The sequence below is a fragment of the Neovison vison genome, chromosome 4 (assembly GCF_020171115.1).
Source record: "Neovison vison isolate M4711 chromosome 4, ASM_NN_V1, whole genome shotgun sequence".
Taxonomy (NCBI): domain Eukaryota; kingdom Metazoa; phylum Chordata; class Mammalia; order Carnivora; family Mustelidae; genus Neogale; species Neogale vison.
In genome coordinates this window covers 155,744,824-155,771,737 of record NC_058094.1, presented here as the reverse complement: position 1 = coordinate 155,771,737, position 26,914 = coordinate 155,744,824, and the positions used below count along the sequence as shown (strand labels likewise).

The window sequence follows — 26,914 nt, the reverse complement described above, 5'->3', positions numbered from 1 at the left end:
ATTGTTATCATAGGAATCTATTTAAAAGACTTTAGAAAGAACAAGACTAAATTTATAATGGTAAATACTGATATTCCCAAAATTTCACCTTAGTTTTCAGTGCCACAAAACAACTATTCATAATAATTCCTAAAACATAGTATGTAAAACAAGTCACAAGTTCATTTTACGATTTTTCTAGAATAAGTATCCAAATCTGTAGAAAAATGTAAATATCACCTTTATTAATATTTACACTTGGTTCTGTAAACAAAGTTGGCAAAAAAGAAAAAAACTAAGTAACTTCCATACCTATTTATAAAAATTTCAAGAATATGATCTTCACCACTTCGGAAAGTATTTATTTTTAAGTCTAAAAGCCAGTAAATGTAGAAGTTGAAGGAGAAGAGAAAAACATTGACAACAAATTATTTGAATTTTCTTCTTCCCAAATATCCAGAACATCACAAATGCCGCTGTTTTCAGTATAGCTTGTGAAACCCAAAAATTCTGACTTCTCTTCACTAGTCTGAAACAAGTCTAATAGAGATTGTACTGGGGTACTACAAATTCTGTTTCCTTCTTGTGTAATAAGAAATTCAGGTCTTTTCTTATCTAATTCCATATTTGGTTCCAGATTTTCTTTTTTATTTCTTCCTAATAATATTTTCACTTTCCGATGGATCGTACCAGAAGGTAAGCCATCCATATTGTTGAAGTCACATTCATTGGGCTCCTCAGGGGGACTTCGGGATGGGGTCTTTGCCTTCATTGTTAGGTGCTCTTGTGAACTGTTTACTGCTAACAGACCAGAATCATGACTAAATATTGAATGAAGGTCCTTTTCCTTCAGATCCTTTGCTGGAAAAAGCATGGTATCTGACTTTTGTTTTGGTTGAGATGCAGTACTATCCATACTGAAATCAGAAACTTGTACAGATGTCTTTAGCCTACATGGACAATGATCTACCCTTAGTTCTTCTAAGTCACTTTCATTTGTCATTAATTTATGTTCAGAAACATCAAGGATGCATTCCGGTTTATTTTTATGTGGAGGTAGATGTGCAAAATTTTGTTTTATGTCATTTTCACCTGTATTTAACATGGAACATTTAGTAGTTACTTTTTCATTGAGTCCTCTCAATTCACTTGAGGAGTAGGGGATGCATTCTGAAATAAACAGAAACTTCTGTTCAGGTTCCTGGATTTCTTTATACAGGAAATGCTGCTCAATTACCTGTACATTATTTTCCTTGAAGTCTTTCTGAGAAATATGTTGCAATTCTTTTGGTTCAGAATTCTTCAGGACACTTGTAGTAATAGGAGAAAGCGATCCAATACTGTATTTTATTCTTTATAAAACAAGAAGAATAAACATTAAATTGCTATAAAAAATTCCTGAGTAGCTTAAAGTCAAACTAATAATCTTTTAAAACTATTTATGAAACTTAAATTTGACTTAAGAAAATCTTACAAAAATACTGAAATCTTAACAGTTAGCCAAATATACTTCAGATGTTTTTCATAATAAAACTTTACAGATACACAGCTGAAAACTCAAGCCGTACAGTACACTCTATTCTCATCCATATTCTTCCCCTTCCTCCCAGAGGTAATTACTATCTTAAATGTAGTGTTTAAAACTCCTTCATCCATATAACTCAAAGAAAGATGAAAGTAAAGGGATATCGTTTTGCTCCCAATTTTGTTTTCATTATCCTGAAAAATATCCTAACTTCTATGCTTTTACATTAATATCGTCTCCTCATTTTACTTCACAATGTAGAAAATGAGTATTTAGACAAAATAATAATCCTGATGTTTCACACATGTATGTGACCTGAAAACCTCCTTCTTCAGGGAGTCTCTTAATATCTTTGGAATGTTAGTTTGTACTACAAAATCCTAAATTATGTATTACTAGCTCACTACTGTTGTTTTATGTTATACATGTCACAGATAACACTATAGAAATATAGAATTCAGTCTGCCCTTTTAGAACCAGCATGGACACTTCTATATTTATTTCGTTTATATGTTTATATAGTTTTCTAGTATAATACTAGAAAATACTAGCCTCTAGTGTTTTCTCTCTCTCCTTTAATGTCTAGAGAGGTTTAGGTGACTTGCACACAGATAAAAATTGTGCAGATAATTAAGGAAAAACCAACTTATATGTGAAGTACTAGTTCAGATTTTTTTTTTTTTTTTACTAGTTCAGAATTTTGATGCAGATTAAATTTTTAGGGAATTCTAAATTCTTATAGTAGCCTATATAATTTTAATAATTAAAAATATGGGCGCCTGGGTGGCTTAGTTGTTAAGCCTCTGCCTTCAGCTCAGGTCATGATCCCAGGGTCCAGGGATCAAGCCTCACATTGGGCTCCCTGCTTGGAGGGAAGCTTGCTTTCCTTCCCCCACCCTCCCTGCCTGTGTTCCTGCTCTTGCTGTCAAATAAATAAATAAAATCTTAAAAAAAAAAAGTTGAAAATATGCCTCCTCTCCAAATATCATATTATTAAGTCAGTCATGAACAACTATTCTGAATGTTACAGAAGAAAGAAGTTTAGGTAACCGTTCTACCTAGATATAGTAAAGGCTTTCCAGTCAATTTTCAGAAGCTGTACCTTGGTATCTTATTTTCTAGTCTTTATGCCTTAACATTAGTCTAAAAATAGATATAAGGACTGAATAACCTAATGATTTATCATCAATTTCAGCACTTCAAAGAATTTTTCATTTTGGATTTATGGGAACAATCTAACCAGGACCGTTTAGTCAACTGTGCAGTAAACTGTCAATGAAGAGCATTGTATTCACACCTAAAGTCCTGTCAGTACCATTAGTAAGATTTATTGGCAAGTAGAATTTAAGCAAAAGTACTTGGTAAGAGTATAAACAAGCCTTAATGGAGGTTAAGTGAAGAAAGGTTTATTTAAACTCCTTAAGATAACTAAAAATTCCAGTTTTTTAGTCCAAGTAAATGGTAAACTTTATGGTCCTAGACCAGGGGTTGATAAACTTTAAAGAACATGGACCAAATCTCAAGTTTTACTGGAACACAGCCATACCCATTGACTTACATATTGTCTGTAGCTGCTTTCATTGTACAATGACAAAGCTAAGTGGCTGAAACAAATGTCATGGTTCACAAAGCCTAAAATATTTACTGCCCAGTTTTTAATAAAGAATTTGCCAACCCCTCTTTTAGACTATAACATTAATATGAAGACCTTAATAATAATCTAAAGTAAGCACTTCTGATAGTGGAGAGGGGTCCAAGGGGAGAGAAAAGTAGTAATCAGTTCTTAACCAGATATACATTCTAAAAATATATATCCCTTCGAAGAACAGAAAACTTTGGATTTATTTTTAGTTCAATGAAATGGTTTAGAATTCTGTTAAAATTTAAAACTTTGGCTGACAAATTACCTTTTCTTTTTCGGCATGTCCCTTTCATATTCCACAAAATCAAAAATTAACTTAGATACAATATCATCAACAACTTGATAGTGATTACTCTGTGCAAAGTTTCTGTGTTGCTCACTTAGAAGATGCTGAAACAAAATCAAAAAAGCATTTAATAAGTCATTTAATTATATTCTTATTAATTATATTCTTAAACCAACAGATGCCTTTTTGTTTTCTAGTATTTCCATGCCCCTAAAATTAGGTTTCTAATAGGTACTCCAAAGAAATATCCTTTACTACAATTTCAAAGGATGTTAAGTAAAATAAATTTGTGGTTTAAATGGAACTGACAAATGAACTACATCAGGAAATGAAGATAAAGATGGAGAAACACAACAGAAACATTTAACATTTACAGTATGCTAATATTGAGAAAAATCTTCCTTTTTATTTTATTTTATCCTTACACAATTGCCACTAAATAAATATGGTAGGTCTTATAAAATATTAAATAAATGAAATGTTATAATTTAACATGTAAGATTCCAAAACAAGAACCCAGAAGGCAGATTACAAAAAAATGAAGTACAATGAATGCTGTGAAGTATCAAAAAAAGGGAAAAAATTTATTATTGAGAACACATTTGAGAATGAGCAAGTAAATGATCTCAAATTACCCAATGCGTATAATGGAGAATATAAAAATTATTCTCAGTTCTTTTTTTTTTTTTTTTTTTTTACTTGAACGGTGGTTGATAGTTTCTCAGTCTAAGAGTGGTGAAGAACAAAAGTAAATAAGCTCAGTTTACTGGGATAAAACTCAAAAGAAATAAAGTTCCTGCTACATAGTTGGAATCTCCAGGCTAATTCTACTGTCTGTCAGCTGATCAGAGAATGGCACCTAGAAGGCTGTAACAGGACGATTACGCAAGTACCTCATTTCTGTTTCTCTAGTTTCATGTAACTTTTGATGATTTGATTGTATTTCCAGAAACTAAATTCTCCAGTGATCACAAATAGTATTCAGGACTATTACACTTGCTTACTTGCAGAATTTACCACATACAAGCTATCTATGCCCAGTAATGTTAAATGAGAAACGATTAAAATTTAAAAAGAAACATTAAGTTCAGATTCCATTTATACACATACTTTGGAGAAGAAATCTCCAACTTTTGTGTAGCTGCTCCCTTCCTCCACCTACCCCTTACCATTTACCCTTTTTATGTCTTAAATATTACTTTCTCAATTGAGCTTTCTATGTTCCTCATCCTACCTTAAGAACTCCCTCATTATTACCATTGTACTGTACATGCTACTTTTGTGACACTATCACTATCCTACTTGTAAATGTACTGCTTTGTATCTGTCTTCTCTGTTGAACCATAATATCTAAGGGAAGAGTATGTCTGCCTTGTTTGTTGTTGCTTAATCTTTAGCAATCCAATATGCTAAATGAATGCCTTGATACAGGTGGAAATGAAGGACTGTGCAATCTAAGATTCAAAAAACAAAGGAATATCTTATTTTCAAGACTAAGAAACATAGATAAAACAACTATAATAAAAATGATTTGGGGGCTGCCTGGGTGGCTCAGTGGGTTAAAGCCTCTGCCTTTGGCTCAGGTCATGATCCCAGGGTTCTGGGATGGAGCCCCGCACCAGGCTCTCTGCTCAGCAGGGAGCATGCTTCCTCCTCTCTCTGGCTGCCTCTCTGCCTACTTGTAATCTCTGTCAAATAAATAAAATCTTTAAAAAAAAAAAAAAGATTTTAAAATATCAACCCCAACATCTATTATTCATTTTCCTTCCTGTGTCAATCAGTGATCAAGGTTTTCATTTTTAGTCCCAACATTTTCTGAGCATTAAAATAAGATTATAAATTTGTATTAAGGAAAACATCCATTATAAATTTTTCTATTGTAGCAACAGCAAAGTAATATTTTGGGACAAATCAATAATTTAAATTTCAAAATGCTTTTTTGGGAGGGGGAAATATTTGGGGTAATTTTAGCTTCTGATTTAAAATAATTCTAAAGTAGCCATATTTTTCTCTGTTATTATATAAAGAAAACACAAAAAACTAATACAAAACACTAATATATTTTGAGTTATAAAACAAACTTCAACTTAAAGCCTAAATAGAGTGGGTTTACTTCTTAGATATTTATAAATAGTATTCTTTTTCCTTAACTTTCCCACCATCTTCTATCAAACCAAGCACTAAAACATACATCTCTACTGAAATTAACAAATGAAATAGCAACAGCTAAAATTTAATAAATTAGCACAGAGCCTGCCACCATTCAAGGTCACAAGAACAGGAAACTAGAATTCAAACCTAGACCGCATGGATCCAAAGTTCTTGTTGTTTGTTTTTAATCACTTTAGAAACCATAAATAGTTCTCATGTTCAAAACTGTATCTTCATTCCATGTCCCCTTCCAACTATTCTATTTCTCTTTCTGCTACTTCAAAGAATAATCTCTACTTTCTTCTCATCCTACCATTAGTAAATCACATGCCCATTTTTTAATTGCTCAGGCCCGAAGCATCTTCTACTCACTCCCAACTTCCAATCCCCTGGCAAATTCTCTTTGCCCCACTTATAATTATATCCACAGTCTGACCCAGTCTCATCACTTCTGCCAGACCACCACCATTAGTTGAATGGCTTCTTCAGTACTAACAATTAAGTTTAATTTAGCACTCCTGCACTGCTTATTTCAAAATCCACAAGTCATATTCCCTCACTTCCTAGGTTTCTACTCAAATATCACTTTATCAGTTAGCTATTCCTTGTCTAAATAAATAACTACACACCCTTTCTGGCTTCAGTTTCTCATAGAACTAATCTAATGTTCTCTACATATACTTAATTACTTTCTAACTACATGGTTACCTATTTCTCCTCCCCTTTCATAGAATATAATTTTCATAAAGGTAGAGAATTGGGTCTCCTATGTTCAATGCTGCTTGTTCAGAGTAGTAACTGGTACAACATAGGTACTTAATAAGTATATGCTGAATGAATAAAAATTAGTTTTAAATATACATTTTCCCACTTTGGGTTCCTAAAATTTAAGATAATTCTATCAAGAAGAGATACATGTTATTTGGTCATTATCAAGTTGCAAACCACAATCAGAAAAACAAGCTAATAATTACACAGTAAATATTCATAGTTTTAGAAATATCAATCCCCTAAATATAAAATCACATTTACACTTTCGAGATCTTCGTATTTCTGCAAGCAACATTCACAATATCCTTTTTTTTTCTTCTCTTTCAACTGGAGTTGAATTGGGATACCACCACGTTTATTGCCATCCGTTTGGATTCTAATAGAAATATATGATAAAAGAATTATTTGATGAACATTAATAATTTATAAAATGTACAGTCCTGACCTACCAATCTGCCATAATCTCCACAGATGTTTATATCAACAATTACTTTTAAATATATTTCTTTCTAAGAAATTGAGAAGCAAACTAAAAATGTAGTGATTTTTCTAGAGAATATTTCAGATCACTTAGGAGAAACAACACACTTTAATTACTTGTAAATACTTAAAAGCCACCCCTCAACCTTAATCTATTGACCTAACATGTCTAAAAGTGACATACTTAGAAAAGATTCAGACTTCTAACCCAGCATTAAAAATATACAGGGGGAAGACCATAATAGTGATTACACACACACACATACACACAAAACCATAGCGTTTAATGAATTATTTTAAATGTCTGCTTAAAAAGAAAAAATTAAGGTTAAACAAACCTTAGTTTAACCTGAGTTTGCTTTTGGATGCTAGATGGCTTATCTACATCAAATGGACTGGAGGGCTTCTGAATAGAATAATTTATAAAAGGCATATTGGTCAGCTGAAGATAAAATGGTCTATAAAGTCTAAAAAAATAAAAAGACAAATACATGAGATTGTTTATGATAAAAAAAATACAACTGAAATCTTGTATTTCAAAATCACAGCATTCATCTGGAATCTGAAATAAATAATAGAAATCAATTAGGCTTCCCTTCTCAATTCCTAGACCTAGTATCTTTTTGTTTAATATAAGTATTTTTTTTAAATTATGGTAAAATACCCACAAAATTTACTACCTTAAACTTTTTTTTTTTTTTTTTTTTAAAGTAATCTCTATGCCCAAAATGGGATTTGAACTCCAAAACCAACATCAGGAGTCACATGCTCTACCAACTGAGCCAGCCAGGTACCATTTTCAACCTTTTTAGGAATACAGTTCAGCTGCATTAAGTACATTCACAGTGCTTTCCAACCATTAACATCATCCATCTCCAGATGGATGAAGCCCTTTTCATGTTTCAAAACTTAAACTCTGTATCCATTAAACCATAACTCCCCATTTTTCCTTCTCTGCCCACCCATCACTCTACTTTATGAATCTGACTACTCTGAAGTACTTCATCAACTGGAATCTTCCAGTATTTTTTCCTCTTACTTCGCTCAGCATAATGTCCTCAAGGTTCATCCATGTATACAACACTTGTCAGAATTTCATTCCTTTTTTTAAGGTTGAATTCTATGTATATACCACATCATCCATTTATCTATTGATGGACATATGGACTGCTTCTACCACTGGGCTACTGTAAATAGTGCTGCTACCAATATGCATATGCAAGCATCTCTTCAAGAGCCTGCTTTCAATTCTTTTGGATATATAACCAGAAGTGACACTGCGAGATCAGATCATAGTCTCAATTTCATGAAGACCCTCCGTACTAGTTTCCACAGTGGTTACATTATTTTACAACTGCACCAACAGTGCACAAGGGCTCCAATTTTGCCACTTCCTTGCCAATACCTATTATTCTAGGTTTTTTGTTGGTGGTGTTGTTTTTGTAATAGCCATCCAAATGGCTGTGAAGTGATAGATATCTCACAGTGGTTTTGACTGGCATTTCTGTGATAGTTAACATCTTTTCACGTATTTGTTGGCAATCTGTACATCTGTGAAGAAATGTTAAGTCCTTTTCCCATTTTTTAAATCTGATAAATTGAGAGGCACTAGGTCGGTTAAGCATCCATACTCTTGGTTTTGGCTCTGGTCATGATCTCATTGGTCTTGAGATAGAGCGCCAAGGCAGACAGCAGGGAGTTTGTGCAAAGATTCTCTCCCTCTGCTCTTTTCTGTACTCAAGCGCACAAGGGAGCTCTCAATCTTGAAACAAAACAAAACCACCCCCCACAAAACTGATAATTTGATTTTCTGTTGACTTTTTTATATTTCATTTTTTTAATTGGATTTTTATTTGAGTTTCGATATAGTTAACACACAGTTTCAGGTGCTTATAATATAGTAATTCAATAAATCCCTACATCACCCAAGGCTGCTCCTGTTTGCCCCAGGCATTGTTCAAGCTATAGCTTCTATGTTGCCTCTCCATAGGCTGCTATCCCTTTAAGGGTAGGGACCCAGCTATCACTTGCCCTCCCAGCTCATCCAGTGCCAAGTCAGAAGACTTTTAAAGCTCCAGGATCTAAGTCTGAGTGGTTATACAAAGTTTTAAAGCTCCAGGATCTAAGTCTGAGTGGTTATACAAAGTTAGGGATTTCACCCCTCTGGTTTCCAAACCCAGACATGATAGGGATTTATCTTCTCCTAATGGGCTCCCTGGTGTTTTCATCACCTCTCTGAGCCACAGCCTACAACTCCCTCCCTCTTGCAGGCAGCGCCCAGTCACCAACTCTGCCCTTCCTCATCTCTCAAATGCGGCTTAGTCTCTACATTGTTGTGAAGTTTGTTCTGCCAGTCTTCACATCATTCTCTGGTTTATTTATTTGGATACAAGTGCTAACCAGTTGTAAACAAGGGAAGGGGTGAGCTTAAGGTCTTCCTACTCCACCACCTTCCTAAACTCCCCGATATATTACACTTTATTAAATATACATATGATCTGCAAATTATCTTCTCCCATTCCGTAGTTCCATTCCATCTCACTCTGTTATGCACAAAAATTTATAATTTTGTTATTTGTGCTTTTGATGTCATATCCAAGAAATCACTGCAACATCCATTGTCATAAAGTTTTCCCTTGTTTTCTTCTAAGGGTTTTATGCTTTTAGGTCTTCAGTCTATTTTGGGTTAATTTTATATATGGTATAAATTAATGATCCAACTTCATTTTTCTGCATGTGGATATGTGTTTTCTCAATACCACTGCTGAAGACTGTCCATTCCCCACTAAACCATCTTGACATCCTTGCCAACAGTCATTTGACCTAAATGTAAAGATTTATTTCTTAGCTATTTATTCTTTTCCATTGGTCTACACATCTGTCTTTACATCATTAAAAAGCTGTTGTGATTGAGCTTTTGGAAAATTCTGAAATCAAGTTTAGGTCTTAATTTTGTTCTTCCTTTCAAGATTGCTTGGGACATTTGGAGTCCCTTGCAATTTGATGAATTTTAGGATGGATTTCTCCCCTTCTGCAAAAAAAAAAAAGTCATTGGGATTTTCACAGGGCTTGCACTGACTCTGTAGATCACTTTGGATAGCAATGACATCTTAGCAATATGAAGTCTTCTAGTCCATGATGGTGGAATGTCTTTCCATATATTGGCGCCTTCTCTAGGTCTAATTTTGAACTGCATTTTTTTCATAATAATACACTTCATAAAAAGAGGCATTCAATACATCTTTGCCACTTCAGGGAGTACCCAAAAGAATGAATCACACATGTCTAAAGGATGAATGTCAAGAAAAAGTTATACAATTCTCCCATGCCAAATTAATTTACTTATAGTCTTAAGATTAACCTATAAAACTTCAGAGTGAGTTCAGGAAAACTACTAAATTAAATGTTATATTCCACTTTGTACATCAAAATAGTACCTACTAATATATTTAACAAAGTATAAGCAATCTTTAAGTAGTAGTTCTAATCACATGGTATTCCATTTAGCTAGTGAATAGTTATTTGAAATACTATGAAAATGAGTTGGTTTCATGATTGCTCTAAAGCAGATATTTGAAGGAATTGTGACCTATAGCATACTGAAACTAAGCGAAAACTGCTTAATTTTTGAGCAAATTTAATGCTATTTTCTGCAACTTGTGCCACCTGTGTATTAGTATAATACAAAACTTACATACAAAGACCTAACGGTATTAGTGGAAATAGCTTAATTAGATTTTCTCTTTTAATATTATATTTAAATTTCCAATCAACTTAGATACTTACTGGCTCATATCTTCCACTTTTACAAAAGGTTTTTTGAGTCTACCTGCTTGAGAACATACAAAACATATTATTAGATACGTACAAGTCCAGGAAATTAAAAAAAAAAAAATACCCTGGCTAAAAAAAAAAAAATCCCTCCAAACTATGTACAGATCTTCCTCAACTTACAATTAGGGTTACACTTTGATAAAGCCATTTTAAGTTACAAATACATTTAATACATCTAACCCATCAAACATCACAGCTTAGCCCTAGCCTAACTTAAGAACATTCTCAGAACACTTATATTAACCTATAGATAGGCAACATCATCAAACACAAAGCCCATTTTATAATAAAAAATGTTGAATATGTGATGTAATTTGTTGAATATTGTACTGAAAGTGAAAAACAGAATGGTTTAAGCATATTGGTTGTCCACCCTTGTGACCAAATGACTGACTGGGAGTTGCAGCTCATTGCTGCTGCTGCTGCATCAGGAGAGTTTTGTATGGCATACTGCCCACCCAGGAGAAGAGCAATATTTAAAATTCGAAGTACAGTTTCTACTGAATGTGTATTACAGTTTCTACTGAATGTGTATTACACCATCATAAAGGTGAAAAATTTTAAATCAAACCATCGTTATGTCAAGGACCACCTGTATCCATTATCTCTTTCATTTCAATTCAGTTTTAAGTCTCAGGTGAGCTATTATACAACATCAGTCCATTTCCAAAATGACAGAAATTCTATCTACATTCTAAGATTCTTAAAATGAAGGGATTCCCCCAAAGGATCTATGAATAGAATTCAGAAGAATCATGATCTAAAACAGGAAAAAAAATCCAATTTTTATTTTCACATATCTCTAACTGAAATTTAACACTTCCTCTAGTTATGCATATAAGCAACAGGATCACAGTGGTCTTAGCAGTGCCTGTAATTCTGAAACCAAATGAAATACCTTCATATTAGTTTTACAGATCTCAAGGCATCATTTATGCTCACCACTTCCAAAATTACAGTAGAATCACTGCTAGCACTTGTTTTAAGTGTGTAAAAAAAAAAAAAAAACCCAAGTATATCACCATTTCATAATTAAAAATTTTCTGACAACTGAATTTCATTTACTGATTTACATGTTTTTTAAAACATTATTCTGAAAAGAGGTCCATAGTCTCAAAAAAAATGAAGACCTACTAAACATGTTCCCTGAAGAGTTGTTTACGTGATTTTTCAGAGGATTTTTATAAGATCTGTTCTACTTTCTAAAAGCATATCAAATACACTTAAGGATTTCAAAATACTTACTTCTTGCTTTCTGTGTGCCAATACCTACTCTTTTTCCCTAAAAAAACAAAACAAAAACAAAAACAAAAAAGAACACTGCATTTGAAAGTACAATGAAAACAGCAACTGCTCCTTTTTATTTGAAGATAATCATACAGGAAAAGAACTATATAAAAGAACTCTATAAAAATATAGTAATTACTATAGATTTTTTGGGAAAAAAGAGAAACTTGCTTTTCAAAAATCAAGTCAATGAAAGAAATGAAACAATGAACATAATACAAGCTCACTTTTACAATACACCTAACAAATACCTTTCGTTCTAGCTAAAATTGTTTTTGCCTTTACAGAAAGAAATCAATAATAAGGAAAAGCTACAGTTAATAAAATAATCTAAAAATAGTTCTAAGGTTATTTTGATGCCCTTACTGAGCAAACTTCTGTGACAGACTAAACAAAGGAATTATTAAAGTATTTGTAACAGTCTGTCGATTCTTGTCAAGGTGGAATATGTCCAATACAGTCAAACAATCCCACTGATTACTACTAAAATTCTGGTGGAAAATACAATGAGCAACTACATGGGGACTAAAAAGTAAACAAAAGCAGGAATATTGTAGAAGGAAGCCAAATTCAGAGAAACCACTTTAAGGGGGTATATTTCCCAACCTCTTTTTCTCACAATGTTGCCTGAAGGATAAACCTCTAATTACAGAGTTGGCAGCAAGTAGTGGAGCCAGGAAAAAGACTCTAAGGTAAGGGCAAATACACTTAAAATGATGAAGAGATACAAATTCTTAAGTTTTTAAAGAAAAACTTTAAAAACAAAAAACAAAAAATAACAACAACAAAAAAGGAAACTGCAAAAGTCTAGTGAAGACTAGTATAGAAATCAAGTGAAAAATACATGATTTGAAATACAGAATTAAGTGGATGGGCTTGAAAACAAAACAGAGATGAACAAGTGAAGTTTGGGCGAACTGGAAGACCAATGAATTGAAATCTTTAATTAGAAGAACTGAGAAAAGAAGAATGGGGGAAAAATGAATACCCAATAAGTACCTTGTATTCTAGGCTATAATTAATATAAAAGGTCTAAATTTAGTGTTATTGGAAATACAGAAACAAACAGAACAGTGAAGAAAAAGAATTTTAACAAAATAGCCCAAACTTTCCAAACAGATTTATAGTTCTAAGAATCTTAGTGAACAACAAACAGAAATATCTCTAAGTAATCCAAGCCAAGGCCTATCACAACCAAGCTGTTGAAAACCAAAGATAAATTAAAAATTTGCTAAGTACATAGGGAAAAATGATCATTATTTATAAGAAAATAACAATCTGGGGTGCCTGGGTGGCTCAGTGAGTTAAGCCTCTGCCTTTGGCTCAGGTCATGATCTCAGGGTCCTGGGATTGAGCCCCGCATTGGGCTCTCTGCTCAGTGGGGAGACTGCTTCCCCCTCTCTCTCTGCCTGCTACTCTGCCTACCTGTGATCTCTCTCTCTCTCTGTCCAATAAATAAATATTTAAAAAAAAAAAAGAAAAAGAAAAGAAAAAAAAAACCAATCTGAATGACTGCAAATTTTTCATCAAAATTCATGGAAGCCAGAATATAGCTGTAGAACACCTGTGAAGTACTGACCTAAAGAACTTCTTATTCCTAATTTGTTATCCAGTGAAAAGATCTTGCAAGAATGAAGGCAAAATAAAGACATTCTCACATTCTCTTCTACGTGACTTTTTCAAGGAAAAAAGTTAACACGCCTGGTGGGTTTATCAATAAATGCAAATGTAACAAAAATAAGTCTATCATAAAGACTGGTGGGGTAGGATAGAGAGCTCAAAAAGTTTTAAGGTTTCTATGTTTTATTTGAAGTAGGTAAAATATTAACCCTAAAAAGACTGTGAAGATATGTAGATATAACTATGTATAATTAAACCTAAGCAACCACTAAAACAAAAAAACATGAATTTGGCCAAAAAGCCAATAAAAAGATCTTCAAACAATCGAAAAGCAGCAGAAAAAGAAGAAAACAAAGGAATAAAATGCAGAGAACACCATCAAAGAAATATTAGTATATTGGCAGGCCTAAATTGTACTAATATTAAGTGTAAGTCATTAAAACATACCAATTAAAGGAGATGGCCAGATATGATAAAAAGACAACTTTCAACTGTCTGTAAGATACCGATTTTAAAATAAATACATAGACATGGTAAATGTAGAAGGAATAAAAAAGACAATGTAAACACTAATCACAAGGAAGCTGGAGTGCCTGTAGTATATTCAAAGACCTCAGAACAAGAAATCCTAAAAGGGACAAAGGAACATTATATAGTAACAAGGTCAATTCACCAAGAAGACGTAATAATATTAGATGTCTGCACATCTAAGAAGGTTCAAAATACACAAACCAAAAACTGTAATAGAACAAGAAGGAAAAATACACAAATCCACAACATATTTGGGAACTTTAATACTCCACTCTTTCCATAATGGCTAGACTAAGAGTATCAGTATGAATACAGAAAAGCTATGCAATTTGACCTATTTGACATCTATAAGAATATTCCACCCATTAACCTCAGAATATACTTTTTAAGTGCCCATGGAACTTGCTGGCATTAAGACGGACTATATTCTGGGGGCATGTGAGTGGATCAGTGGGTAAATGTCTGAACCTTGGTTTTGGTTAAGTTTCATGATCTCAAGGTCGTGAGATGGAGCCCTGTGTTAAGCTCAGCGCACAGCCAGCTTGAGATTCTCCCCCTCCTGCTCTGTCCCTCTCCCTGTACAACATGTGTGCTCACTCTCTCAAATAAGTAAATAAAATCATAAAAAAAAAAAAGACTGTATTCTGAACTATACAAACAGCAGTAAACTTAAAAGAACTGAAATCACACAAAGTATGTGTTCTGACCATAACAGAAATCCACAAAGGCTCATTCATTGCTGGTGGAAATGCAAAATGGTACAGCCATTTTGGAAGACAGTTTGGCAGCTTCTTACCAAACTAAACATATTCTAACCATATAATCCAGCAATCATGCTCCTTGGTATTTATCCAAATGTGTTGAAGACTAGTGTCCACACAAAAACCTACACATGGATGTTTATATACATATAATTTACTCATAATGTCAAAGCTTGGAAGCAACCAAGATGTCTTTCAGAAGGTGGATGAACTGTGGCAAATCCAGACAATGGCATGATTCAGCAGTTTAAAGAAAAAAAAAAAAAAATCAAGTCATGAAAAGACATTGAGAAATTTTAAATGCCTATCACTTACTGAAGACAACAATCTGAAAAGGCTATATATTGTATGGCTTCAATTATATGACACGTTGGAAAAGGCCAAAACTATGGAAAAGGATCAGTAGTTGTTAGGAGTAAGTGAGGGAGGGAAGGAGGAAAAGATATAGCATGGAACATTTTTATGGAAAATATTCCACTATTCTGTAGGTTACTGTGATGGCAAATATATATCACTATTCATTTGTGTGAACCTAAACAATGTACAAACAAAAGTGAACCCTAACGTAAACTAACTTTAAGTGATGATGACTTGTCAATATATAAATACACGTATATAAATATATATAACATATATATTATACATGTAAATATGTAAATAAAGTTCATAAGTATCTATGAAGTTCTACATAAAATGTATGGAACAGCAGTAAAGCAGAGCTCAAAAAATTTTACAGCAGACCTGGTTCTTTGGAAAGAGGAAACTGATAACTAGCCCAACTGAACAAAAAAGGGAAAAAAAGGAATAATGATCTCAGGAATTAAAAATGTCATTGAAACTCTATAAACATTAAAAGCTTAATACAGAAATATTACAAATAGTTTTTTTTTTTTTTTTTAAGATTTATTTTATTTATTTATTTGACAGACAGAGATCAGAAGTTGACGAGAGGCAGGCAGAGAGAGAGGAGGAAGCAGGCTTCCCACAGAGCAGAGAGCCCGATGCGGGGCTTGATCCCAGGACCCCGGGATCATGACCCGAGCTGAAGGCAGCGGCTTAATCCACTAAGCCACCCAGGCGCCCCTATTACAAATAGTTTTGCCATCAATTTGACAATTTAAACAACAAGCACAAATTCCCTGAAAAACAAACTATCCAAGTGCACTCAATAAGCAATTAATAACCTGAATTTCTTTTATCTAATAAAGAAACTGAATTCATAGTTAGGAATCTCATAGTTAGTATCTCATTTTTTTCAATTAAAAAAAAAAAATTACAGGCCCAGATAACCTTCCTGGTAAACACTATCAACACATAAGAAATAAAAGCAACTCTACAAAAACTTTTCTAGAAAATATAAGTGGAAATATGTTCCAGCATTTTATGAGAGCAGCATCACCCTGACACTAAAACCAAACACATCAAAAAGTAAAAGACCAATATTCCTTATGTAAATATGCAGAAAAAAATCCTTAAAGTTTGAGGTAAAATGAGAAAAATAAAAAAACCTCCAAGGATTTAAAACACTTTCATTCAACTTTTTTCTAAAAGATAAAGGCTAACAAGAGCATTTAAGAGAATATAATGCCTTAAAATTTGTATGTCTTTAGTGTGCAGATTTATTCATGTCCATTCAAGATCCACAAATGCATCTTTATTGAAGAGTTTATGTTTTAGTACTTGACAAACCAAAAGATTTCCAGAAACATTTTCTTTTTACATACGAAAAAATTTTCAAGTATTAGAATTAAGTTGACCAGTTATACATTCTGGATTACAGAGATACATTCTGGATTACAGAGATATCTCGTATTCTAATCCTTTTGGTTTTGAGAGAAAAGTAAGATGTTTCACAGGTATTTATCACACTTGTCATTGTTTTTGTTTCATGAGGGCAAATACTCCTAGTGCTTCACACCTAACAGGACTAACAGTTAAGTATTGATGGTTGCATGTGTAAACAAAATATTCCTGAACATTTTTTTTTAGGTTTTATTTATTTATCTTAGAAAGAACACAGAGTTGGGGAGGAACGGATGGGGATAGAAAGGGAAAGGAAAAAAACCTCAAGCAGAATCTGGACACGGCATTCAACCCTGAGATCAAGACCTGAGCCGAAACCAAGAGTGAGAAGCCTAATTCACGGAGCCACCCAGCTGCCCCTCCCTGAGTACTTTTTTAAAAAAAAGATTTGAATTGATAGTGAGCAGAGGGAGAAAGAATCTCAAGCAGACTCCCTGCTGAGCACAGACAATGACATGGGGCTTGATCCTGTAATTCTGGGATCATTATGACCTGAGCCTAAATCAAGAATCAGGACACTCAATCAACTAAGCCACCCAGGCGCCCCCTGAATACTTTTTAAACTATGAACAGTGACCTATTAGCAGATTTAATATCAATTTAGAGTTGTGACTAGTATTTTTAAAAAATGAAAATAGAATACTATAGAAATACTGGCATGAATCACATTAAGGATAAGCAGTATCTCATGAAACTTGTTTCAAATATATATTTATATACACTGCATACAGACAGAAATAATATACTAGTGTATTATGAAACCATAATGTTCTTGTGGGTTTACATTTTCATACATCTATTTCTTCATATAATCCAAAAAATCTGCAAAGTGCAATAAAGATAGTTTATATGTATTAAGCTTACTTTAAACAAGGAATATTCACCCAGTATTTTATAAAAATTTGGGAATATCCATTTGGAGGATTTTTTTTTTTACTTGTAAATAAAACATTCAAAGTATTAATACTTTTACTTAAGTAATAAGTAAACTGTTCTTTTCTGTAAATTATTTCTATCTTACACAAATGTGATTAAAAACATTAAAAAAAGACTTTAATAAGAGTCTGTGCGTGTAACACGCATTTATGGCGTAATCATGATATAAAATAGGTTTCTTACTACCAATTTGTTCTAAAGAATTCAAAGCCACTGTCCAAATGTCAGTCTTGCCAGGACACATGCTTTACTGGCAACCAGAAGATATTTCTTCTATCTATTCAATCCTATTAATCTTTCAGTAATCTCTCAAAGCCTTCCAGATAAACTTAATTCCTTTATATAGTGTTGCAAGGTCCTATATGAAGTTGCTAATTTTTCCTCCTTCCTTTCTTACCATTCTTACCATTCTCCCACTTAAAAATCAAGTTGTATTACATTACAGAAAATTTCCCAAACATGCCAATGTACTTATGGCAACACATCTCTATATATACTCATCTATACACTTTTCCTTTTAGATTTTAGTCATTTAAGTACTGAATGAAGAAAAAGCAGACCACAAAAGAATACACGGATATGAAAACCATGAGACAACTAAGATGAGAGAAGTTGCAGAAGAAAATAGGTAAATTAAAGGAGGAAATGAGCAACAGCTGATAGAACCTAAATGGTTTTAAAAACTGTTAACTTCACTTGGCAAATCAGTCAGTAGTTTTATACCTCATAGGTTCAAGAGTGAATGGGAAGCATAAAAGTGGAGATTTAACAAGTCTGGATGATATAAAGATTGGAAAGTAGGGAAGGACATAGATTAAGAGATGTTTTATTGCACTTATTTCCAAGGAAGAGCCTTGATTCTGTATAGAGGCTTTGAGGAGAAAGCTAGTTTTTGAAAAGGGAAGAGACAAGATATGGAAACATTGGGTCTAACACTGTAATGCCTAGTGCATTTACTTAGCAAACATTTTGAGGTCAGGCCAGATAATCATAGTCTGTAGCAAGACTTTGTTATAACACTACCTACAGCAATTGAAAGTATATTATACATATTAGAAGCTTTTCATGCAATAAGCCAATTATGTTTTCCTTCAGAATGAACTAAAGCGACTGGTTAAAAGCAACAGAATCAAAAAAGAAAAAAATCCCAGGAACAACTTTTACCTCATGAGAAAATCCTCAAAGTTAAATGATATAGGATAATACAGGATACTCAAATAACGGAAACATGAATACAATACAAAGGTTTACCCTTAGGATATTCTGGCAGTAATACTTTCTGCTTGGTAAGAAAAATTTACAAGTTAAAAAAAAAAACAAAAAACAAAAAATCTTGGTCACTTTAATTAGTTTAAAAATTAAGGAAAATAACATACCACATCTCTTACGGAAGTGCTTGATTTCTTGAGTAAATATAGTTCTTTTTTCTTCTGTTCAATGTAGTATCTGATGTCTTCATTAAAAAAAAAAAAGGCTTAAGATTAGCATTTTTCACCTTTAAAGACTGCTATTTTCTTCGTATTAGATTTAGGGGAAATAATTACCATTATAGCTATCTTTTGCTATCAGAATTCTCCCTATGTAAAATCAGGAACCACAGAGCACAAATTAATACTTTTAACAAACACTGTCAAAAAAACTGATAACATCCTTACCATCAATATGAAGAACTTTTACTCCCCATGACAAGGCATTTGATAATATACTATTTGAAGGAATAAAATCCTGTAAAATAAAAGAGATTTAATAGTTTTTCTAGAAAATTACAAATTTAAATGAGGCTAAATTTTAAAAATTATTTGAAGGGTACTGTCACTTAGGTGGGTATTCAGAACAGACTATATAGCTATGATAGCAATCAGTACCTCAGTTTTTTCTTTTGGAATTTATAAATTAACCCTGTTTAATATATTCCCATATTCTTGACAACTAAGTTGTCAAGAATGCAATTTTAGTCTCACAGTTGTTTCAAGAAAGTTCATTTAAAAATAACAAAAATGCCATAAGCTTCATAAAACTACAGTAATATTTTAAAAGGCCACAAGATGGAGATGTTTCTTCATGAAAAGTAGATTCTGTTCTTTGTAAAAATGAGATCTATGCTGATATTTAGGCTTTTCCTATTAAAAATGAGGAAGATTTCAGGAACATCTCCATTTCCACTTGAGTTCTTAATAAAAGCATATATACAGTAAATTTTTATATTTCATACTTACATGGTCCTTGATAGCTTTTTCAACTAGTAATTTTCCTCTGCTCAAACATACCTATAAAAAAAAAAATCAGAGCTCAAACATCAAAAAGTTGTAAAACAGTGCCTCATTGGAAAAAAACTTAAAAATATAAAATAGCTAAATTAATTGATAAAATCTATAAATTTTAATGTAATATTTTAAAGAGGGGACATTTATTTGTACAAGTCTTATTGAGTATCAACACAATGAAGAATAGTAAAAGACAACTTCCTTAGGATCTTTATAATAAGACCTATTAAAAAGTTTCCTTCCTTTTTTGAAAGAGTATCTAAACTACTGAATGAGAACAAAGCCCAGTTTTGTAGTAAATTGTCTATAACTAACTAGTTCAGATTCTAACTTTGTATTCAAATGGAGACCTGAGAATATTGTATATACATATACAATTTATTATAAATATATATATAGTTACTTCTCATTTTAAATACAACACTGGAAAAGAAATTGAAATGCTATGACCAACCATTAATTTGGAACTAGTCACTAGTATATAATCTCATTCCTCCAAAAAAGCATGAAAGTAAAAAAATACATGAGCTTTCCTTGACTTTTCTTCTTGTATATATTTCTATTTTTCCCCCTCCCTAATTTATCCCTCACTGAAACTTCTAACTTGTCAACAGAGGAATAGAGATGTGATATCAGTAACTAAAAGAGGGGCTAGCAAATCTTTTCTGTAAAGGGCCAGGGAGCCAGTTTTAGGTTCTGTAAGCCATATAGTACCTGTCCAAACTATCCAATATTTCCTTTATAGCAGGACAGCAACTAGTTAATATATAACAGGTCTGGCTGAGTTTCAATAAAACTTTACTTACGGACTTTGATATCTGAATTTAAATTTGTCATAAAATATTCTCTCAATTTTTTTTATTCTTTTTTTTTAAAAGATTTTATTTATTATTCTCTCTATTTTTGACCAAGCATTTGAAGATGTAAAAAACCATGGTTAGCTCAAAGGGTGTAAAAAACAGGAACAGTCTGGACTTGGCCCCTGCCATAGTTTGCCTACTCCTGCTGTGACACAAGGAAAAGGTTTCCATTTCTATTTTAAATAATGACCTGCTGTTACTTTTTAGTTGTAATTAACTCTTAAAAATAAAAGCCATCCCCAAGGGCAAAAAGTATTATTTCAGCAGAGTATGACCCAAAGTATTAGGAGACAAATCACCTTTCTATAAGACAGTAACCTTATTGACTGGAAAACCACCCATAATACAGATATTGTTCTCCCTACATGAATTCTGCTGCCAGTCTGCTCTTGATAAATCATGAGATCCTCAGGCTATAGCCTTTCTGAACATCTCAAAGTATATTTAAGAGACTTACTGAATCTGGAGATTTAAATGAACTTCCATCATGGCTAGGATGAGGTGAAGTTGTTTCTGCAGTATATGTAGATTCTGGACTTGGTACTGGAGAAATTCTTCCCAACGTTTGTGCAAATTTAGCCTCCTTTTTATTTGAAATAAGGTAACTGATATCTTTGCTAAGAAATTCTTCAACTCGCTAAAGGAAAACAAAGTATTTTCAAATAAGCCATATAAACCATAACTGTTTCATATTTCAGGTACAGCTTAAAATACCAATTTGACACATTGCAATTATTTTGTAAATTGGTGGTTTTTATACTGTGTTCTTCTGAATCTAAGTTCTGAGGAAGTACAATGGGCGTTCCAATAACAGCCAGCATATGCTAGATACAATTTTTAAGTACTTCATATATCCCAATTAATTTAATCCATATAACAACCCCATGGTACTAATATTACTAATATCCTCATTTTTGTGGAAAAGAAAATTAAAGAGAAGTTAAGTGACTTGGTTGAGGTTATATCAGCATAAATAACAGAATTTGAATACAGATATTCTGATTCAGTCCATGCTCTAAATGGACTACTGTCCAATAGAACTTAATGCAATGGTTAATGTTCTTTATTAGCACTGTTCAGTATGGTAGCAACTCACCACATGTGGCTACTCAGCACTTAAAATGTAACAAAGGTAACTAATACAACTGAGCAATTAAATTTTAAGTTTTCTTCAATACAGTATTAATTAAATTTCAATACCACATGTACCAGACAGCTATCACACTGGGCAGGACCGTTCAAATCAGTTAACATCTTACCATAAGACTTTAACAGGAAGAAGGGGATCCTTACCCTTTGAGTGTAAGACTGAAAATAATTTCCCTACTAAAATGTCTGAAAATCACTGCTTAAATGCCTGAATTTATAAACCCAAGTACGAGATGTCAATGTTATCAAACATCACTCCCATCCAAGGGCAGGAATATTAAAGTAGAAATAAACACTATTAAACATTATTTTCATAAATGTAAGATTTCTTTAATATTTTAATCTACATTTAGTTTCTATAGGATCTCATACCATAAAGGGAAATAATAAAAAAAAAAAATGAAGCAAACTATGTAACAGATGAATTAATTCCATCTAAGCGATTAGGTAGAATTTGCTGCTTGCACAAGTGGCCCCCTTGGTTAAGTGTACATCACTACTTCCCTTTGTCTGAGCAGCATTTTCATAAACTAGTAAATAAGATATCCACATTTATTTATTTCAGGGATTACAAACTCAAATGCTCACAAGGGCCAGAAGTAATATAAATGCACAATTTACACATCAAATGCTTTCTTCATTTTCATAAATATGTGGCCTTAGCATTGCCAGAGGTTCCAATTTTTCAAAAAGAACATACTCTCCTACATATTTTTATTTATTTATTTGATGGACAAAAATCACAAGTACGCAGAGAGCGGGGGTTGGGGTGGGGAGAAGCTGGCTCCCGCTGAGCAGAGAGCCAGATGCAGCGCTCAATCCCAGGACCCTGGGATCATGACCTGAGCCGAAGGCAGAGGCTTTAATTCGCTGAGCCACTCAGGTGCCCCTTAACTATTTCCTAAAGTTGAACCCTAAAACTCTTAGTGTCTAGAGATCAAAATTCCTTTATAATTCATGTAACAGATCATCTGAAAGAAGTCTTTTTTTTTAGGGATAGAGATAATAATGCCATAAGAACAGAAATAAGACATCACTGAATTATTGGAAAGATAAGTGTGCGGAGGGATCATAAGTTGATAAATTTTTTTTTAAAAGAAAATTAAGTACAGTTAAGAAGTCAAATTCAGTTGAAAATCCACAGTTCGAAGAAAAAATGTAAAAACTCATGTTCTTTTTTTTAAATTTATTTTTTTTTTAAATAAACATATATTTTTATCCCCAGGGGTACAGGTCTGTGAATCGCCAGGTTTACACACTTCACAGGACTCACCAAAGCACATACCCTCCCCAGTGTCCATAACCCCACCCTCCTTCTCCCAAACCCCTCCCCCCAACAACCCTCAGTTTGTTTTGTGAGATTAAGAGTCATTTATGGTGGGCCGCCTGGGTGGCTCAGTGGGTTAAAGCCTCTGCCTTCGGCTCGGTCATGATCCCGGGGTCCTGGGACTGCTCAGCAGGGAGCCTGCTTCCTCCTCTCCCTCTGCCTACTTGTCATCTCTGTCTGTCAAATAAATAAATAAAATCTTAAAAAATTTATTCTTCTCCTACCCCCTTAAGCCCCCATGTTGCATCACCACTTCCTCATATCAGGGAGATCACATGATAAAAACTCATGTTCTTAATATGCTCTTTACTTCATTGGTCTACTTCAAGCCATTTCAGGATAAAAATTTGAAGTATATAACCAAAAGGTCTCCCAAGTATTATCAAATGCTTAATTTATTTCAAAACTTGTTTCTTGCAAGTACCTCAGAAACTGCTGTGGGAATGAGAGAAAAAGGGGGGAGGTAAGCATCCCTGTACTAACCAGAACTGGTGTTCTAGCTTTAACAGTTTCCTTTCCTTTTTACTGGCTTTATACATTAGACTTCTGAATGACTTTGTTTGAAGGGCTCTACTGCTAAAATTACAAATCTAAAATGACTGATTTACTTTTTCTGAAGATTTTATTTATTTATTTGACAGAGGAGCGCATTAGCAGAGGGTGGAGCCCAATTAAATTCGGGACTTGATCCAAGGACCCTGGGATCATGACCTGACCTGAAGGCAGATCCTTAACCGACCACGCCAACCAGGCACCCCTGAAATCACTGATTTAGATCTGGGTTATTCTCATATTTGAGAAAGCTGTGAAACTGTCTCAGATAGCTACTTTGTAGCCATTGATTGCTAGAGGAATTAGGAGGCTAATCCTACAGTGGGCCAGTTATTTTACTTCTCTTGACTCTTAAGCACTTACTTTCTAAAATGAATAAAAGAAAGGAGTCTTTATTCAAAGGTGGCTGGCCTATAAAACATGATTTTTAGGAATGCATTCATATGGTCATTATGATACATATTACTGCTATGACAAATGTGGCAATGTTTTAAGAAAATGAGTTAACAACAAGGGGTACCTGGCTGCTCAGTTGGTTAAGTGTCTGCCTTTGGCTCAGGTCATGACCCCAGTGTCTTGGGACAGAGCCCTGCATTTTCCCTTCCCTCTGCGCCCAGCCATGCTGTCTTACACTCTTTCAAATAATTAAATGAGGACCACACCAATAAACAATCCTAAGAAACTTATTACATGTTGTTCTGCAAATTTCTATTCTAGGAATGGCAGATTATTCAAAGATTATTCAACAAATTCAAAGTGCAGCACAAACCCTTTTAAATAGGAAGAATTAGGAAAGAAATTAATAAATTCTTAACCTCACTTGCTATACCCCATATTAATCTTACTCACAAGAAAATCTTAAAATTTTGCTCAGATTTTCTAATTTCTTAATCATTTACTCAATGTATAAGTTATGAAAGAGAGTTCTTAATATTAACACAAGCTCTGTCTCCCTAAAGACATTCATTCTATTGAGTTGTTTACCACTCAGAGTAATTTAACTCTTTGTGGTTCAATGTGGTTCTCCTTATTCTGCAAATAACATTCTTACTATTATGCTAGTCCAGACAAATTTATGTAGTTCCCCAATAACTATAATCAAGGCGTTCCTGCTATCTGGTGGACACACAAACATTACAATGAAAAGGCAATCAAAGGTTCCACCAGGACAAAGGAGGAAGTCATGTTTCTCACACTTTGCGAACTTTACACTAGACTAAAAAAAATCACAAAACAAATAGTTTCTTGTTAATGTTAAATAGCTGATAAAAGTTTTAAGCTTGATGCTTATATGGTTATGTTTCCCAATATGATAATCTATAGTGTTTACATACTAGAAAGTACTAGCTAAAATATTTTTCTTTGTTGTTAAAGTGTATATTTTGACTTACCCCTCCCAGATCCTGAATGTCCTTTTGCAGTTTTTCAGATATGGTGATAGAAGGTAAGTCAATGTAAAATATTTTTCCCCAGAGCGGCTTATATTTGGATTTTTCTGGTTTGTTATCAGTTTTCATAGATTTTAAAGATCTGTTTTTTTCATTTTTGACTTGGATCCCACCTGTTGTTTAAAAAAAAATACAGAATTAGATCATGTTTTATGTAGACAGAAAATTTCTACTGTTTTAAAAATATTTTTATACAGTCATCATATCACGGAAGGGGAAAAATCTTTATAATCCCATCAGTTAAAAACTCAATGGCATTTTAATATATTTCTTTGTAGTACCACTTGGGATAAAAGCAAAATACCATACTTGTTTTAGCAGATACTATATCATAAAATAATTATTGTTCTAAGCCAGTAAATTCAACCTGCAGTAAGTATTTATGCATTTGTTCATGTTTTTACGTATTATGGTGAAAACTATCTAAAACCTTTTTGAAAGATTTTCCTCCTTACTACGTAAATTCCAGAGGTATTTACTCAGAAATATTTATGAAAGATCTATATTCTGTTGAACACTGAAAACGGGCTTAAAATGTTAAAAAACTTGTCAACAGAAGAAACCTGTTATCCATGATGCCCTTGTCCACAAAACGTTCCAAGGTTTAGTTTCCTATAGTTTGTCTATATATTAGAACTAAATGGTCCATTTTAAGATCCAAGTCACCATTCACTTCATTATTTCCTTTAAAAACAGACCTGAGATGGAAACAACTGCTTTGAAAATTAACTTTCATAACACAATCTGTTCATACGTTGGAAATTCCTATATATATACGACATATATATTCTAGACATTAAACAGAAAAAAAAACTTGGAAGCTGTTTTATGTTTTACCATACAAAGTAGTCGAAAATGGAAATATGATTTCATTTCTGTCTATAATGTTGAAAACAGCAGTGCTGTGTTTGAAATACAAATAGTATCTCTTAACTTTACGAGTGAAGAAAAATAAATTTAAGAATAAGGCCAAAAACCCGCCTACAATCACCCAATTTAATCATAAACCTAAAAGCCACGAGCACCTCTGCTTTCAAATCGGGAATGCAGCCTCAAAGGGCCTGAGCGGAGTCTCAACATCTGTCCGAGGCCCGGGCAGGTCGCAGGTCCGCAAACTGTTTTCTAGTTTTACAACCAACGGCACCCCCGGGAATTTGGGGCCGCGACTGGAGCGTGAACAGCGCGAGGGGCCCGGCTGGGATCCTTTCCTTTTCTGAGGCAAAGCCCTGGACGGAGCCCTCCTTCAGGCCACAGAGAAAGACGCACCAGCCATAAAAGAAAAAGAGCAGGGACCTGGGGGAAGAACTCTAAAGAATCAATGGTGGAACCACGAGGGGAGAAAAGGATTAAAGGGACTGCAGTGGAGGAGGGGTTTCATACCCTGGAAATGTCCTTTGCTGTGGATCCTCATGGCTCTGGAGTTCATGGCAGCCGCCCGGCACCTACATGCTGGGTTCGGGAGAGGGTCGCGCCAGGCGGCCAAGAAAACACAGCTCCTCGAGGCCGATTTATCACCCGGTCGCCTCTTCCTCTTCCGCAGACTACCACACACACGCAACAGAGAAGCCGGGTCTACCGTCCGGGTTTCCGGGGCCGGATCCCACTCCGAGGCGCGGAGGAGGAAGAAGTAAAGCACAAACGAGTGGGCTGCGGCGGTTGAAGATTTGAAAACGCGTCACGCGGCCGCGGCCGCGGCGCCCAGACGCGC

At 33.9% G+C, this 26,914-nt stretch overlaps 1 protein-coding gene across 2 annotated transcripts; it reads right to left on the bottom strand.

The window, feature by feature from the left end:
• Positions 1 to 199: 199 nt before the first annotated feature.
• On the bottom strand, positions 200 to 26,914 carry DBF4 (DBF4 zinc finger). Of its 2 annotated transcripts, none has more exons than XM_044245957.1 (12): positions 26,587 to 26,914; positions 25,150 to 25,319; positions 21,188 to 21,367; positions 19,823 to 19,873; positions 19,262 to 19,331; positions 18,983 to 19,059; positions 11,914 to 11,950; positions 10,621 to 10,666; positions 7,173 to 7,301; positions 6,616 to 6,730; positions 3,412 to 3,536; positions 200 to 1,331 (listed from the first exon to the last, which is right to left on the bottom strand). In XM_044245957.1, the coding sequence occupies exons 1-12, from the start codon at positions 26,630 to 26,632 to the stop codon at positions 353 to 355; spliced, it is 2,025 nt and encodes a 674-aa protein (XP_044101892.1). In that variant the 5' UTR covers positions 26,633 to 26,914; the 3' UTR covers positions 200 to 352. The 2 variants fall into 2 exon arrangements, with proteins under 2 accessions (XP_044101892.1, XP_044101893.1); XM_044245958.1 differs by having other exon boundaries at positions 10,621 to 10,663.